The sequence below is a fragment of the Oryx dammah genome, unplaced genomic scaffold (genome assembly GCF_014754425.2).
Source record: "Oryx dammah isolate SB20612 unplaced genomic scaffold, SCBI_Odam_1.1 HiC_scaffold_2, whole genome shotgun sequence".
In the NCBI taxonomy this organism is placed as follows: Eukaryota; Metazoa; Chordata; class Mammalia; order Artiodactyla; family Bovidae; genus Oryx; species Oryx dammah.
The window spans coordinates 182,126,030-182,140,696 of NW_024070186.1; the positions used below are offsets into that span (position 1 = coordinate 182,126,030).

At 46.0% G+C, this 14,667-nt stretch overlaps 1 protein-coding gene across 2 annotated transcripts in view; it reads left to right on the forward strand.

Annotated features, from left to right (window-relative positions):
* The window catches only part of LOC120876459 (katanin interacting protein), a 235,688-nt gene that overhangs the window by 10,449 nt on the left and 210,572 nt on the right, over positions 1-14,667 (forward strand). Inside the window, exon 2 of one of the 2 annotated variants that reach the window (XM_040258385.1) lies at positions 8,311-8,366. In XM_040258385.1, the coding sequence (XP_040114319.1) occupies positions 8,311-8,366 (56 nt within the window). Of the gene's footprint in view, positions 1-8,309; positions 8,367-14,667 lie in introns of those variants that run through there. The other variant, XM_040258393.1, reaches the window with a different exon arrangement.

Below are 14,667 nucleotides of genomic sequence, written 5' to 3' on the forward strand. Positions count from 1 at the left end.
TGATATCTAGTAAGGCAGGCAGACCACAGCATCAAAAAAGAGATCAGATAAGTGCTGTGCAGAAGATCAAAGTCGGGAGAGCCAGGCGCTAGTCCTCTCTGAGCAAGGGGATCCCTTTAGGCTGAGATTTGATTGACAAGAAGACCTAGGGGGTAAGGACAAAGGCCCCGAGGCAGGAAGGGATCCTGAATCCAGGGAGAAGACTGGGGGCTGCAGAGGTGTGAATATAAAGGGGAAGAGGGAAATGTACAAAGTGAAACACACCAGAGGATGGTCAAGCCGAGAACGATGAGGTCTTATTTTTAGATGGCTGCCTGGGGTCGGGGGGATGGGGCGGGCAGCGGGGAGATCTACCAGGTGGCTATTGATGAGATAACGGAGTTCACAAAGGGATGATGGAGAGGAAGTGGCAGATCGAGGATATGTTTGGGTACCAGAGATCGCCAGAACTCCCTGAGATCCATGAACAGCTGTTTCTGGGAGAGGAAACTGCTAAGTGCCTACTATGTGCAGGACACTTCTTTTCTGTGTTTGTTTGTTTGTTTTTGGCTGCCTCGGGTTCCAGTTGTGGCGCATGGGCTTAGTTACTCTGCAGCACATGGGATCCTTAGCCCCCCAACCAGGGATCGAACCTGAGACCCCTGCACTGCAAGGCGGATGCTTAGCCACTGGACCCCGGGGGAAGTCCCTCACATGTACTACCTTAACCTTAAAATGGATGGAAATGGAGTCGGAACTATTAGGACTCCCAAACAGGTAATGAGTGGCTGACCCAGAGCCCAGCCTCTTAGCCACCGCACAGCATCCTTCCCAGGCTCTCATCTGATTACGAAGCCCAGCCGAAGAATGCACGGCTAAGCATTTCTAAACCAAGCAAATGAGTGGAACGGTGTGCAGGTTATAAATAACCATTTCTAGCTGCCAGCTGCTGTTTAGGTTTGGAAAGGAAAAGAGGATCTTAGCATGACTTGTTTATCTCAGGTAATTTGGCAATAAACTGGGCCCTGGGAATTTCAGTTCTACAGAAAATGCAAAGGAAGAGTGACAGGAATATTGTTTCGGGTGTTCAGAAAACAGGATGGAACTCAAAGGACCAGAACCAGCCTGGAGGTGCACAAGAAGAATTTGAAGAGGAAAGTGCGTCTCGGAGCCAATGTTTGTTTACTTGGCTCCCAAACAGTCATGCTCTTTGTCTAATAGATTTTAGTTATTATGATGAGATTTCCTTAAAGAGGTCTGTTTCCACCCACATGCACAAGAAAGGGTCCATGACACAAAGATGAGGAAATAATGGGAGGAGTGATTTTCCCATCTTCTGCCCTAGCTGTCTATTAGGTTGGAAACTAGAGGCTTTTTTTTTTTTTTAAGTCTTTATTGAATTTGTTACAATGTAGTTTCTGTATTAGGTTTTGTGGTTTTTGGCCATGAGACATGTGGGATCTTAGTTCCCCAACCAGGGATCAAACCCACACCCCTTGCACTGGCAGGCGAAGTTTTAACCACTGGACCACCCGGGAAGTCCCAAGAGGCCTCTTTTGCTGGGCCTGTCCAGAGCACTGACATTTTTTAAATTGTTTGTCAACATTTAAAAATTAGAAGCTTTTTTCACAAAACTATGCTCTGGAAGAATCTCACCCAACAAAACTGAGCCTACATTCCTGCCTGGAAACCAGCAGCTAGAGACAAACTGTGATTCCTCATTAGGCTGGGCAGGGACTCAGCCCTGTCCCCACCCTGCCATTTTCCTCTGTCACACGTGTCTCTGCAGAGGCTGTAGGTGGAAGGATCAAGGTTCAGAAAGCTGGGATGGGGCTGAAGGCCAGTGGGGCTGGGGCACTCCCATTCCTGGAGTTGAAGGACAGGCAGGCAGACTGCCAGATGTAGTGAGCACTGGATTAGCAGCTAGGCTGACGGGTTGCTAACCCAAGTTCTTTCTCTTTTTTGCTCTGTGACCTTGGGCAAGTTACCTTGCTTCTCTGAGCTTCGTGGCTTTGCTGTTGTATATGACGGTGATGGTGGTCTAGTTGCTAAAGTCATATCTGACTCTTTGGCAACCCCATGGACTGTAGCCCACCAGGCTGCTCTGTCCGTGGGATTTTCCAGGCAAGAATCCTGGAGGGGGCTGCCATTCCCTTCTCCAGGGGATCTTCTCAACCCAGGGATTGAACCTGGGCCTTCTGCACTGCAGGCTGATTCTTAACGGATCGAGCCACCAGGGAAGCCTGTTGGAGATGACAGGGAGTTCAGAGAACTGTCACCTGGGGAGGAACCTGGCGGTGGCAGGTGCCCAGTAAACACCTGGGAATCATGAGTCCCAGACAACCCATCTGGACAGGTTGTAATCTTCCTTTCCTTGTATCTTTTTCCTTTCTCACCTTGTCTAGCCATTTTATTTAAAAACAAACAACAACAACAAAAAACTTTACCCTCAAATAAACAACCAAGTGACCCCCAGCCTACTGGCTTGGTTTAGAAATTGTTTCAATGTCCAGAAACCATATTTCATCCTTATTTTATTCTTATCTCTTACACATCACAGACTGATGTTTTGAAAGAAGTAGTTCAGTGAATTCCCTGGTCCAGTGGTTTAAGACTTCGAGCTTGCACTGCAGAGGTGGGCAGAAGGTGGGGGCGGGCTTGATCCCTGGTTGGGGAACCAAGATCCCGTGGTGCAGCCAAAAAAAAAAAAAGGCAGTTTGTCCTCTGATTGTGTTTTCTTTCAAGCAAGTTACAGGATCCCAAGGTCCATGGAGGCTTACTTTTTTTCCCTCCCTTGCACCTTGGATGGGAATGTCAACAGCATTTTTCACTATATTAAAAAAAATCTGAACCAGACCTTTTGGACATTTAATATTTTAAGTCTATTCTAGTTTCTTTTTTTTTTAAGAGTCCAAAATACATTTTTGTTGTTGCACTCTATGTATCATGTTTTCTGGGCTTCCTGGTGGTTCAGATGGTAAAGAATCCACCTGCAATGAGGGAGACCCGAGTTTGATCCCTGGGTTGGGAAGATCCCTTGGAGAAGGGAATAGCGACCCACTGCAATATTCTGGCCTGGAGAATTCCATAGTCAGAGGAGCCTGGCAGGCTACAGTCCATGGGGTTGCAGAGTCGAACACAACTGAGTGACTTTCATATATGTCATGTTTTCTGACATACTAGTTAAATTACTTATGCCAATTCCAATCATAGTATGGTTTCCTTTGTTTCTTGCTCTTTAATTATTATTATTTTTTGGAGTTTAGTTGCTTTCATGGTTGTGTTAGTTTCTGCTGTACAGCAAAGTATTTTAGTTTCCTGAATAGGAAATATATCCATCTAAATCCTTCAAAAATAAAAACAATATAAAAAGTTTACATTGAGCAGTCGCTGTTGCGCATGTGCTTTCCAGGTAGTTCTCGGTATAAATAGAACCAGTACAGTCTTATTTTCCCTCTTTCACAGAGAAAAGAATCATATAATGTCAAGTTTCTGCCCCTTGAGTTTTTCACTGAACATATGGCCATCTTATCAGCTTGCCATTCTCTCACCCAGTATTCCATTCCCTTGTGTGGATCCAGCGTATTTATTCAGCCAGTCCCCCACTGTGATAGACTTATAGGTCACTCCTCATATTTTCCATTGCAAATTACAATGCAGGGAATACCTCGTGCATGCATTTGTTTCCTGGTTGTGGAGGTATTTCTTCCCGATTGATTCCTAGAAAGGATATTGCTAGCTTAAAGGGATACTGCCAAAAGCCTCTCTGAAGATGTTGCCAAAATCCCCTCCACAGTGCCTGTATCATTTTATACATCTCCCAACAGTACTCTAAAAGGCCTGCTTCCCAGCTCTTGTCAGCAGTATATTGCCACATCTCTGGATTTTTGCCAGCCCAATGATTGAGATGAAGTGGCATCTCAGTGGGATATTTGCCATTTAAATGAAATGACATAGATACATAAAATGAGAACAGGATGAGCCCTCGTATTTGGACAGCAGAAGAAATAAACTTCTTCAGGGATCGAACCCAGGTCTCCTACTTGGCAGGCGGATGCCAGATGCTTTACCACTGAGGCACCTGGAGAGCCCTCCTATACTGGTTTGTTTACATGTATCAGTGGCTATTATCACCTTCCAATGGCAGAGTTGAGTAGTTGCACCAGAGACCTTAAAACTGCATGACTTTATGACCTATAAATTTTTTTTCTTTAATTTTATTCTCTGGCCCTTTATAGAGAAACCTTATTGACTCCTGACCTGGAGGAGTGAATGTGAGAATACAGGAGATGAAGCTGGTGCATAGAACCTGGCCCTTAGTAGGTGTCCTGTCCAGAACATTTAGCCTTCATCCTACTGGTGCCCGATTCGTGCCCTGACCTCTGACAAGTTCCTCCTACCCCAAAACAAAAAAATAGAGGGAAATAAGTACAATAGTTATAATTTAGGGACTTCCCTGGTGGTCCAGTGGCTAAGACTCCACACCTCCCAAAGCAGGGGGAGCTGCATTCCCTCCCTGGTTGGGGAAATAGATTCCACCTGCTGCAACTAGAGAGCCCACGTGCCATAACTAAGATCAGAAATCCCACATGTCACAACTAAGATGTGGCACAGCCAAATAAATAAATAAAAATGAATATGTAAAAAAAAAGCATAGATCATAAAAAATTAAAAGTAGTTTAATTAGAAATACATAGTTATATTTTGCATATGTCTTTTATCACATACCATGCATTTCCAAATGCACCAAATATTACACATGCACATAGGTCTACATCAGTGGCTATAAAATCTTGTGTCCTGGAGACTGTTCTTTATAAGATGTTTAAGGCTCTTTCTCAAGGGGAATTTTGACACTGATTTTCCCATGCCTGCCGACTTCAGAATCTAACATCCAAGGAAAATGCAACTTCCCTCTAAGTGGCAGCGATGAACATTATTATCTGCATCTAGAGCAAAGTAAAACTGAAGTGTCAGAATCTTCCAACCATTGAAAATTAATCCTAAGTGCAGATACAATCTCTCTGAAAGCCTACATGGGAGAATGGTGTTATATTTACAATTCAGTCAAGTCCTTTTTTTTTTCTTTTCCCCAGGCCCACATCTGTTTTCTAAAGTGAGGTGCACATGTAGTATTTACATTTGGCCTTATTTATTGTTTTCTGGCTGCAGCTGGCAGGTCACCTTGCAAAATGGGGAGGAACAGCCCCTTCATTTCACAAGCAGCATATATTGATGTTAATGTCACCTTCTTCCCCCCTCCCTGAGTTGTCATCAGGGTAAAATGAGATCTTGGTAGGAAGCTACTCAGAGGAGCTAAGTGCAGTAGATAGGTGCCATGTAATCTGGTTCCTCTGTCCGTGGGGAGAAGGAGCCGTCTCCACACTTAGCTACCTGGAGAGGAGAGGGGCTCAGTGATGTAAGGACAGAGGCATTTGATAACAAATGTGCATAATTAGAGTGAATTATCTTCACTGAAAAATAAGCAAATTATCTTCCAATTTAATGAATAAAGAATCTTCTAATTAACTCCAATAGAGAAATTTGCTTGCAAATTTCAGTGGTTAAGCTCTCTGTTCTTTGCATTAATTTTTTTTTATGGCCCACCCTAATTTTCTTTATTGCTCTTTATTGGTATCACAGAATTTTAGAGGTGGAAAGCAAACTCATTAGGTGATTCAGCCTACTTCTCATTAAAAAAAAAAAAATTGAAAGAAAATATGACCCAGAGAGAACCTGTTGGATCCTGTGAGTTATCTAAGATCTCATAATGTGCAGCAATCCCCTGGACTGGATCCTCAAGCCTGTGTGTGACCAGCACGTGAAGGGCCTCCACCGGACTCTGGGGTCTGCTGTGTTCATCCTGAACCAGCTTTGTTTGCCTCCTGCTCCCGGCCCTTGCCCCGGGCTTCGCTTGGCTCTGCAGGCATCTTACCGACTGCTAGAGCTCCCTGATCTGTCAGCCCAGCAGCCCTGGTCTCCAGCCTGCTCTGTCCCCTTCCAGCTCCCGGCTCCCCTACTACCTGGTGTGTCGCCTCTGGTCCACCTTAGGGCCGACCCAGAGGCCCTCAACCAACAGCCAGAGCAGGTATGCACAAGGGTTTGGAGGAGCCGTCCACCCTAGCTCCTGCCCCAGAGCATTAGGGATCAGAAGTCAGGTTAAAATCGACATGACAACCTGGATCACCTGATCCCTAGATCCCAGGCTATTTTTTTAAATCAGTAAACTTTATTTTATGGAGCAGATTTAGGTTCATAGGGAAATTGAGTGCAAAGTACGGCGTGTTTCCGTCTACCCCCCGTCCACACATGTAAAACCTCCCCCGCCACGGGCATCCTGCAGCACAGTGGTATCTTTTTCTGGGCTTTTTCTTTTTTTAAAGTAATTACTTTTATTTTTGGCTGTGCTGGGCTTTCTCCAGTTGCAGTGCATGGGTTTCTCTTGCAGTGGCTTCTTTTGTTGCGGAACACGGGCTCTAGAGCTCACAGGCTTCAAACATTTTGGCTCAAGGGCTTAGTTGCCCCAAGGCATGTGAAATTTCACCAGACCAGGGATCGAACCCATGTCCCCTGCGTTAGCAGTTGGATTCTCAATCACTGGACCACCAGGGAAGTCCTTTTCTGGGCTCTTTTTCATCTTTAAAACCCTAGGTTGTCTTAAGGCCAAAAAAAAAAAAAAAAAAGGCAAACACACACACGAAGAACCTAATCAAAGTAGGTGTCTGTGAAACACAAAGGCGTGCATGCTGTGGGTGTCAGATCCATTCACTCTGTCTTGTCATTCTCTGTTAATCTGACCCTAAAGCCAGTGGCTGATGGCTGCTCACACGTGGAGTAGCCTTGCTCCAGCCCTCTCTCTTCTCTTTCAGAATCAATTTCAAATGTTAGGGGCTGGGATTCTCATTGGCTGTGATTGGGTCAAGGGCCCATACCCAGTGGAGCATACCAAATTCAGGGTATGGGGTCATGTACAGTCATGGTTGCCACAGGACCACCCTGGGGATACAGAGGAAGAAAAGAGAGAAGGGAGCAGTCTAGGGTGTCATCATGAGCTCAGCAGATACCTCCAAAGGTGTCTGCTATACCGTGATACTGTATTACCCAGGGTCTCCTACAAATAGCTATCTCTTTTCTACATCCTTTTATGTATTGGCCCAAAGTTTGGCCAGTGCCACAGGTTCATCTTTGCACCTTTGCTTTTTCCCTTATCCTTTTTTGGAAAGAGCCTCATCCCTTGACCTGAGCTTTTTTTTTTACCAGCTATGAGCAGCTCTCTGCGTCTTAGTCATATGTGGACCCACCGGAAGTGACCACATGCAAAGATAAACATCTGGGACTTACCTGGCAGTCCGTGGCTAAGACTTCGTGCTCCCAGTTCAAGGAGCCCGGGTTCAATCCCCTGTAAGGGAACGAGATCCCACATGCCACAACTAAGACCTGGCGCAGCCAAATTAATTAAAAAGAGAAAGTCTTTCCTCTCGGACTCTGTCCACTTCTCTTGCGTCGCAATAAGTCATCACTCAGCCTTTTTGTTCCCACCTTCAGAATCCTCCTGGTTAATGGAACATGTGGTTGTGACCTTCTCACAGATAGCCACCCGAGAGTGAAGCTGGACAATTTGCGAGACACATTGACAATGTGGAGTGAGACTCCCGTCTTACGTTCTGAAACCAAAGCGACTCATTAATTTTCCATCAAGGACTCCTTTCATAATGGCTGCTTCCATCAAAGTTGTAAAACCTGCATTTGGAGTAGCATATTTAAACATCCTGATGTCGATCTGTGAAATGTATGCATACCTTCAATGTTAGTCTTCTAGTTTTCTGTGAAAAGCAACAATTCTCTCTGAAATTGCCCCATTATGTGAAATGGGGGTGATTACTGCTAATTCACATTTGCACCAGCACCTATGTGGTGAGATCGGAGGTTTGGCACTGCATATTGGCACGCACTCATCAAAGGTTATATGTATGCGCACGGTGGAAGGCATTTTATATAATTCCAAACAATTTAATAAAAATGTAATTTGACTGGAAAAAACTACAGTCTGTCGGCCCTTGCAAAGTGCAGATAATGTTCTAGATTAAAGAGCGGAGGTTTTGTTCATTATAGTCAAATAATGTGAGTGTGTGAATTACCATTTCATTGCCGTTGGTCTATTTCAAGAGTATGCCATTTTCCCATTATCATAATAGGCTACATTTTCTTAAAATCATTTGATTATGATTGGTCCCGTCTATTCAGTTTTGCAAATAAAAAGCTTTTTTGGTGATAAACTAGCTGTTTTAAAACAGCCTCAAAATCTCTGGTTCTGCTTTTGAACTGCTACAGGTCAGACTCTGCGAAAGGCTGAGAGAAGCCGGTCCTGCTCTCGGGAGAAAAAGGAGGTAAATGAGCCACTGATGAGGGCTGGTGGGAGGCAACTGAATTTAAAAGGATCTGAGGGAATGGGCTGGTGATTTAAAGATCCTTGGATCTCCTTTTCTGAGTCTCTAGCTTGAATCCCTGACCCAATGATAGTTGGCAACTGGAGTTATCAACCCAGTGTCACTAATAATCTCTTACTGAATGTATCAGTCAGTTATGGCTGTGTAACAAGTCACCCAGATTTTCGTGACTTGAAACAACTATGGGTTTAGTTCATGATTCTGAGGGTCAGCCATTTGGGCTCAGCTTCCCCTAAAGATTCTGCTTATGGGCCAGGCCTTGCTGACCACAGCTGGGCTTTATTTATGCATTGGCCATTAACAGCTGTGTCACCCTGGGGCTATCGGAGCATCAGTTATGGCGCTTTAATTCTCCTTCAATGTCCTCCCCTCCTCCTGCAAGCTAGACAGGTTTGTTCACATAGGGGTTCAGAGATTCAAGAGTATAAGAGTGGAAGACTCAGAAACTCCTGAGCCTTAGGCTCAGCACTTGAATGGTGCCACTTCTGCTACTTTCTATGCTTTAAAGCAGATCACAAGGTCAACACAGATTCAAAGGGAGTGGGGAAATAGGCCCCAGTTATTAATGGGAAGAGCTACAAAATATTGAAATAAACCACATACTTGAAACTAACCATTCTTGAAATTTTTGAAATTCAGTACGCTGAGCCCACAGGCACTGTGCTAGGCCCCAGGGCTGAGACTAAGGGAAGGATGAGAGACAGTCCTTGATTTAGGGTGTGCACAGCACCGTTGGAAGGATGTGCCACGGACGAGATCATCACAATACAGTGTGAAAGTACCAGTCCCGGGAGAGAAGGACAAAGGGTGGGATTTCAGTGCAGAAAAGGGATCGCCTACCTCTGCCAGTGGTATCAAGAAAGGCTGATGTAAAAGTTAACTCTTGAGAGTGAGTAGTTTTCCAGGCCAGATAAACAACATGGTCAAATGCAGAAAGATCAAACAAGGAAAGTTGCAAGGTCATTGAGCTTGAGAGAGGAGGTGGCAGGTAGGACCTGTGAATGACTGAAGGGCCCTTCGATCGAGTCCCAAGCCTGTGGGAGTTTACATTTGAGTCTTATTTAGTGGCTGATGGGAGCGGGGGGTCTGAAGTCTTGGGTGCTCATCACCTATATCGACCAATCCTGAAATTCATCAACGCTTCAGTACTCACACTCTTAACTGTAAACAGACCTGATTCCAAAGACAGAAGGAAACTTCTCAGGCTCAGATGCATCCAGGGGCTTAAACGGCCACAGGACCTGATTCTTCTCTCTGAAGCTTGTGGTGCTGATGCTTCTGTGATGGCCTTGCCCCAGCCAGCTCTGAGGAGGTGGGTTAGGGTGGGCCTGCAAAGGACCCTGTGTTCTTGACTATGACTCTCATCCTTTCTCCTATTACCTTCTCTCTCAGCTGTAGTCAGAACAGCCAGCATGGCTTTCCTTCCTATATTATCAGCCTGCCTGGGATGAGGGCTTGGAGATAACTGAGGCACTTGGATGCTAAGAAGACTGCAGTGTCTGCCCCCAGTGGGCACTCCAGCAGCTGAACTAGGGTGGATCTTCCCACTCCTTTCTGATGGGGGCATTTTTCTGAAGAAATATCAAATGTGAGAGTCCTTTTGAATATACAGAGTAGAAATACTTTAGGTCAGGGGTCCCCAACCCCCAGGCCATGGACCAGTACCAGTCCATGGCCCATTATGAACCAAGCTGCACAGCAAGAAGGCAGCAGGTGAGCAAGTGAAACTTCATCTGTATTTACAGCTGCTCCTGATCTCTCTTGTTACCGCCTGAGCTCCACCTCCTGTCAATCAGCAGCAGCATTAAATTCTCATGGGAGTTTGAACCCTACTGTGAAATGCCCATGCGAGGGATCTAGGGACCTTACGAGAATCATCCCGAAGCCATCCCTCCCCTCATCCTCACTGCTCCCCCCATGCCACCCTGATCTGCAGAAAAATTGAAAGCAAAAGTGTTAATCCTTCTGTCATGTCAGACTCTTTGCAACCCTATGGACATTAGCCCATCAGCCTCCTCTGTCCACAGGATTTCCCAGGCAGTGGGTTGCCATTTCCTCCACCAAGGGATCTTCCCAACCCAGGGTTCCAACCCGGAGTCTCCTGCATTGCAGGCCGATTCTTTACTGTCCACAAAATCGGCCCCTGGTGCCAAAAAGGTTGGGGACCACTGCTGCTTTAGGTGTTTTTTTTCGTGCTGCTCTTAAAATTCACGATTGATTCGTTGAAAGAAAATATTTGCAGTTGTTTCATCTGGGCAATAAGATTATAGGAGTGTTTTTTTGTTGTTGTTTATTTTCCCCTTGTGTTTTATGTACTGATTTTTATCATGAGGAATAAAGTAAAACCTAAAAATGAAAAAAGAAAAAAAGCAGATGTGCCTGTCTCCATGAAGATCCTTCCAGAAGCCTCAGGGTGGAGAAGCCAGAATGGGGGTGAACACTGGCCTGCAGGCACCTGGCCTCCCCCGATTAAATGATCAAGAGTGAGTACCAGTCCTCTAAGGCCAGGAATGAATTGTTTAAACCTGAGGCCTTTGGTTGCGTAATGACAGCATCTTATTTATCCATGTTAAGAAATTCACTGGAAAATGATGGTTAAGGCAGCCGATAACTAGCAGAGACACTTTCCCCCTCCCCTCCTCTCTCTCCTTGGCAACAGGACTCCCCTAATTGCCACTTTCCTGGCTACTCCCATCATGCCAGCCGCGGAGAGCATTTCACATCACTCCTCTGAAAAATACTTGAAGTGAGGGAAAACAGAGAATGGGGTTGTTTATCACAACATCCAAGTTCAATCCTGAAAGATGTTTAAAACGGTTTCAGGCCCTCTGAAAAAGAGAGCACTGACTTTCTTAATATGACTTTTGTTTGGTTAGAAAAACAAGAGAAAGAAACTAATAGCAAGCTGCCAGGATGCTCATCCTGTATGTTGTAACATGCCTCTCCACCCACCTCCTCTTTCCGCATTCCTGCCCACGTTGTCTGTGAAGTTCGCACTTCCTGACTCTCTCTGCCTTACACAGGATGCCAGGTATAGCGGAAGCTTTGTCCCCATGAAAGGCAAAGGAAAGACAAGCTGGTGAGAACAAGCAGACAGCGTCCTATGTCATATTCCTTCGGGGCTAGGGTACACAGGACAGCACACACCTTGGCAGGTGGATGGGCAGTTTGTATCCTGAGTGGGGATTGGGTACCATCCTGCATGGTGGTGGGCCAGCGCTGCAAAGGGAGGATGAGAAGCTGTTCTCAATGAGCTTGCCAGGCCACTTTCAGCTCCAAAGTCGTGTTTTTATCTGCCCATACCCTATGACAATCTTTTAAAATTAAGCGTTGTTGTTCTTTAGTCTCTAAGTCGTATCTGACGCTTCTGCAGCCCTGTGGACTTTAGCCCGCCAGGCTCCTCTGTCCATGGGATTTCCCAGGCCAGAATACAGGAGTGGGTAGCCATGTCCTTCTCCAGGAGATTTTCCCAACCCAGTGATCAAACCTGTGTCTCCTGCTTTGGCAGGCAGATTCTTTACCACTGAGCCCCCTGGGAAGCCCAAAATTAGCTGATCACATTCAAAAATTGAGAGATTTCACCAAAAAAAAAAAAAAAATGCAGGCTTCTGGCTTCTCTGCAAAATGGAGAGTGGCAACATTGAGTCCTTCCTTGTTCCTATAAGGCAACAGTGGGCATTTGAAAAACAAAAAATTTAGGGCTTTCCTGGTGGCTCAGCGGTAAATAATCTGCCTGCCAGTGCAGGAACTATGGTTCCATTTCCCATCCAGGAATATCCCACATGCCCTGGAACAGCTAAGCCCGTGTGCTACAACGACTGAGATTGCGCTCTAGAGCCTGGGAACTGCGACTCCTGAAACCCCTGTGGCCTAGGCCGTGCTTTGCAACAATAGAAACCACCTCAATGAGAAGCCCGCAAACTGCATCTGCAGAGTAGCCCTCGCTCGCTGCAACTAGAGAAAAGCCTGCAGAGCAAGGAAGACCCCGCACCGCCAAAAATAAATAAATAAAATTTAAATGTAAATGTATGTGTATATAGATGTATGTTTGATATGCCAGGTCTTAGTTGCAGCATGTGAGTTCTGGTTTCCTAACCAGGGATCAAACCCGGACGTCCTGCATTGGGAACTCGGAGTCTTAGCCACTGGACCACCAGGGAAGTCCCTGGGTAATGACTTTTGATGAAGACCTGTCTTCTTTTAATGGGATCCTCCCTGCGCCACCCCTCCCACCCCCACATCTGCGTGACTCCAAGCAGGTATCAGAACCGGACCTTGGGCTGGATGCTGGATATCAGCGGTTCACAAATATCACAGCATGTTTGTATCACTTGGGAGCTTTTCAATTAACCTGATTCTGGGAAGGATTGAAGGCAGAAGGAGAAGAGGGAAGCAGAGGATGAGAGGGTTAGATAACATCACCAGCTTAGTGAACATGAATTTGAGTAAACTCCAGGAGACAGTGAAGGACAGGGAAGCCTGACATGCTACAGTCCATGGGAATGTAGAGTCGGACACGACTTGGCAACTGAACAACAACAACGGTCCAGGTCTCTTTCCAGATCAGTTAAATCACAAGCTCTGGGGGTGTGACCAAGGCATCAGAATTTTGTAATTCCCCCCAAGTGATTCTGACATGCAGCCATGAATGAGAACCAGCCTTTGTGTGTGTGTGTGTGTTATTATTTATTTTTAATTGGAGAATAATTGCTTTACAACGTTGTGTTTGTTTTTGGCATACAACAACATGAGTATACTTATGCTCCTTCCCTCTTGAGCCTCTCCCCGACCCCGCCCAATTCCACCCCTCTAGGTTGTTACAGAGTGCCGGGCTGAGCACCCTGTCTTATTTAGCAGCTTCCCACTAGCAATCTATTTTACACATGATCATGTATATATGGGGGCTTCCCCAGTGGTTCAGCGGTAAAGAATCCACCTGTGATGCAGGAGACGTGTTTGATCCCTGGGTTGGGAAGATCCCCTGGAAGAGGGCATGGCAACCGACTCCAGGATTCTTGCCTGGAGAACCCCATGGACAGAGGAGCCTGGTGGGCTACAGTCCAGTGGGTTGCCAAGACTTGGACCTGAGTGAAGCGACTGAGCACACACCCAATGTACACATGTCAATCCTAATCTCCCAGTTCACGCCACCCTCCCCTTTCCCACTGTGCCCACAGATACTGAGAACCAGTGTTTTATACCTATTAAGTTCTCAGCCTGGGTGCTTCCCCACGCGCTGCAAGCCTGCGCTACCCCCGCCAGATAGACAAGCACACAGCATAGCAGAAAAGCAGAGAGGAGATCCAGACCAAAGCCCCAGCGGGTGCTGGAGGAGAGAGAGAAGACTTCCTGGAAGAGGCGGCTTTAACAGAGGCTTAGGAAGCGTGACAGTCATTTCTGAAAGAATATTGCTTGGATGGCTGGCCTGAAGTCAGTAGCTACTTCTGAAGTAGCTGGTAAAAATATCCGCCACCTCTTCTCTAGCAAGGATTCACGGCTCCTGCCTGTGGAGTTTATGTAGCGTTTCTGGCCTTTGGTCATGAATTGTTAATGATTTCTGAAATCGTGGCCATTGTGGTTTACTCAAAAATCATTAGAAAGTAAATTTTTCATACAGTGTTAAAAATTTTAAAAAACAAACAGGAAAACATAGAGGAGGAAGAAATATTTATTCATCAACCCCTTACTGATCAGGGCCCACACCGATGGCAACAGAAACACTGTGGAGCTCGAGAACACGGTGTTGAGGACATGCCCTGCTCTTACACGGAGCCACGGAGGCCCCAGGCCACTCTGAACGGAGCCCACAGTGTGCTTCTGCTCAAATGCTTGTCCTGTGACCTTTAGCCTACTCTCTTGACCCTTCTCACCTTATTTGATAATTCCCACCTTGGAGACTTGGTATACAGAATCAAGGCAGTGATAAAGTGCCTAGCACTGTGCATAGTAGATATTCCGTAAATGTTAGTTGCTACATAATTGTGATCATTCCTTAGTGTGTCTAGAATTTAACAGAGAGACAGCCATGGCCTTGGATGGAAAAGACAGCACAATTGCACTCAGGGCTGAAGGGGTCTTCCTTGCTCCAGGCAGACGGTAGGCTGATTCCAGGCTTCCGGGTTCCTGGCTGTGCGCCCCAGGCAGGCAGCTCTGGGGCCCCCACTGTAAACCACTCTGAGAGCCTTCTGTGATAATGGACTGCCTCCTCGTGCAGCTGATGGGAGATTCTGCAAAATGCCCC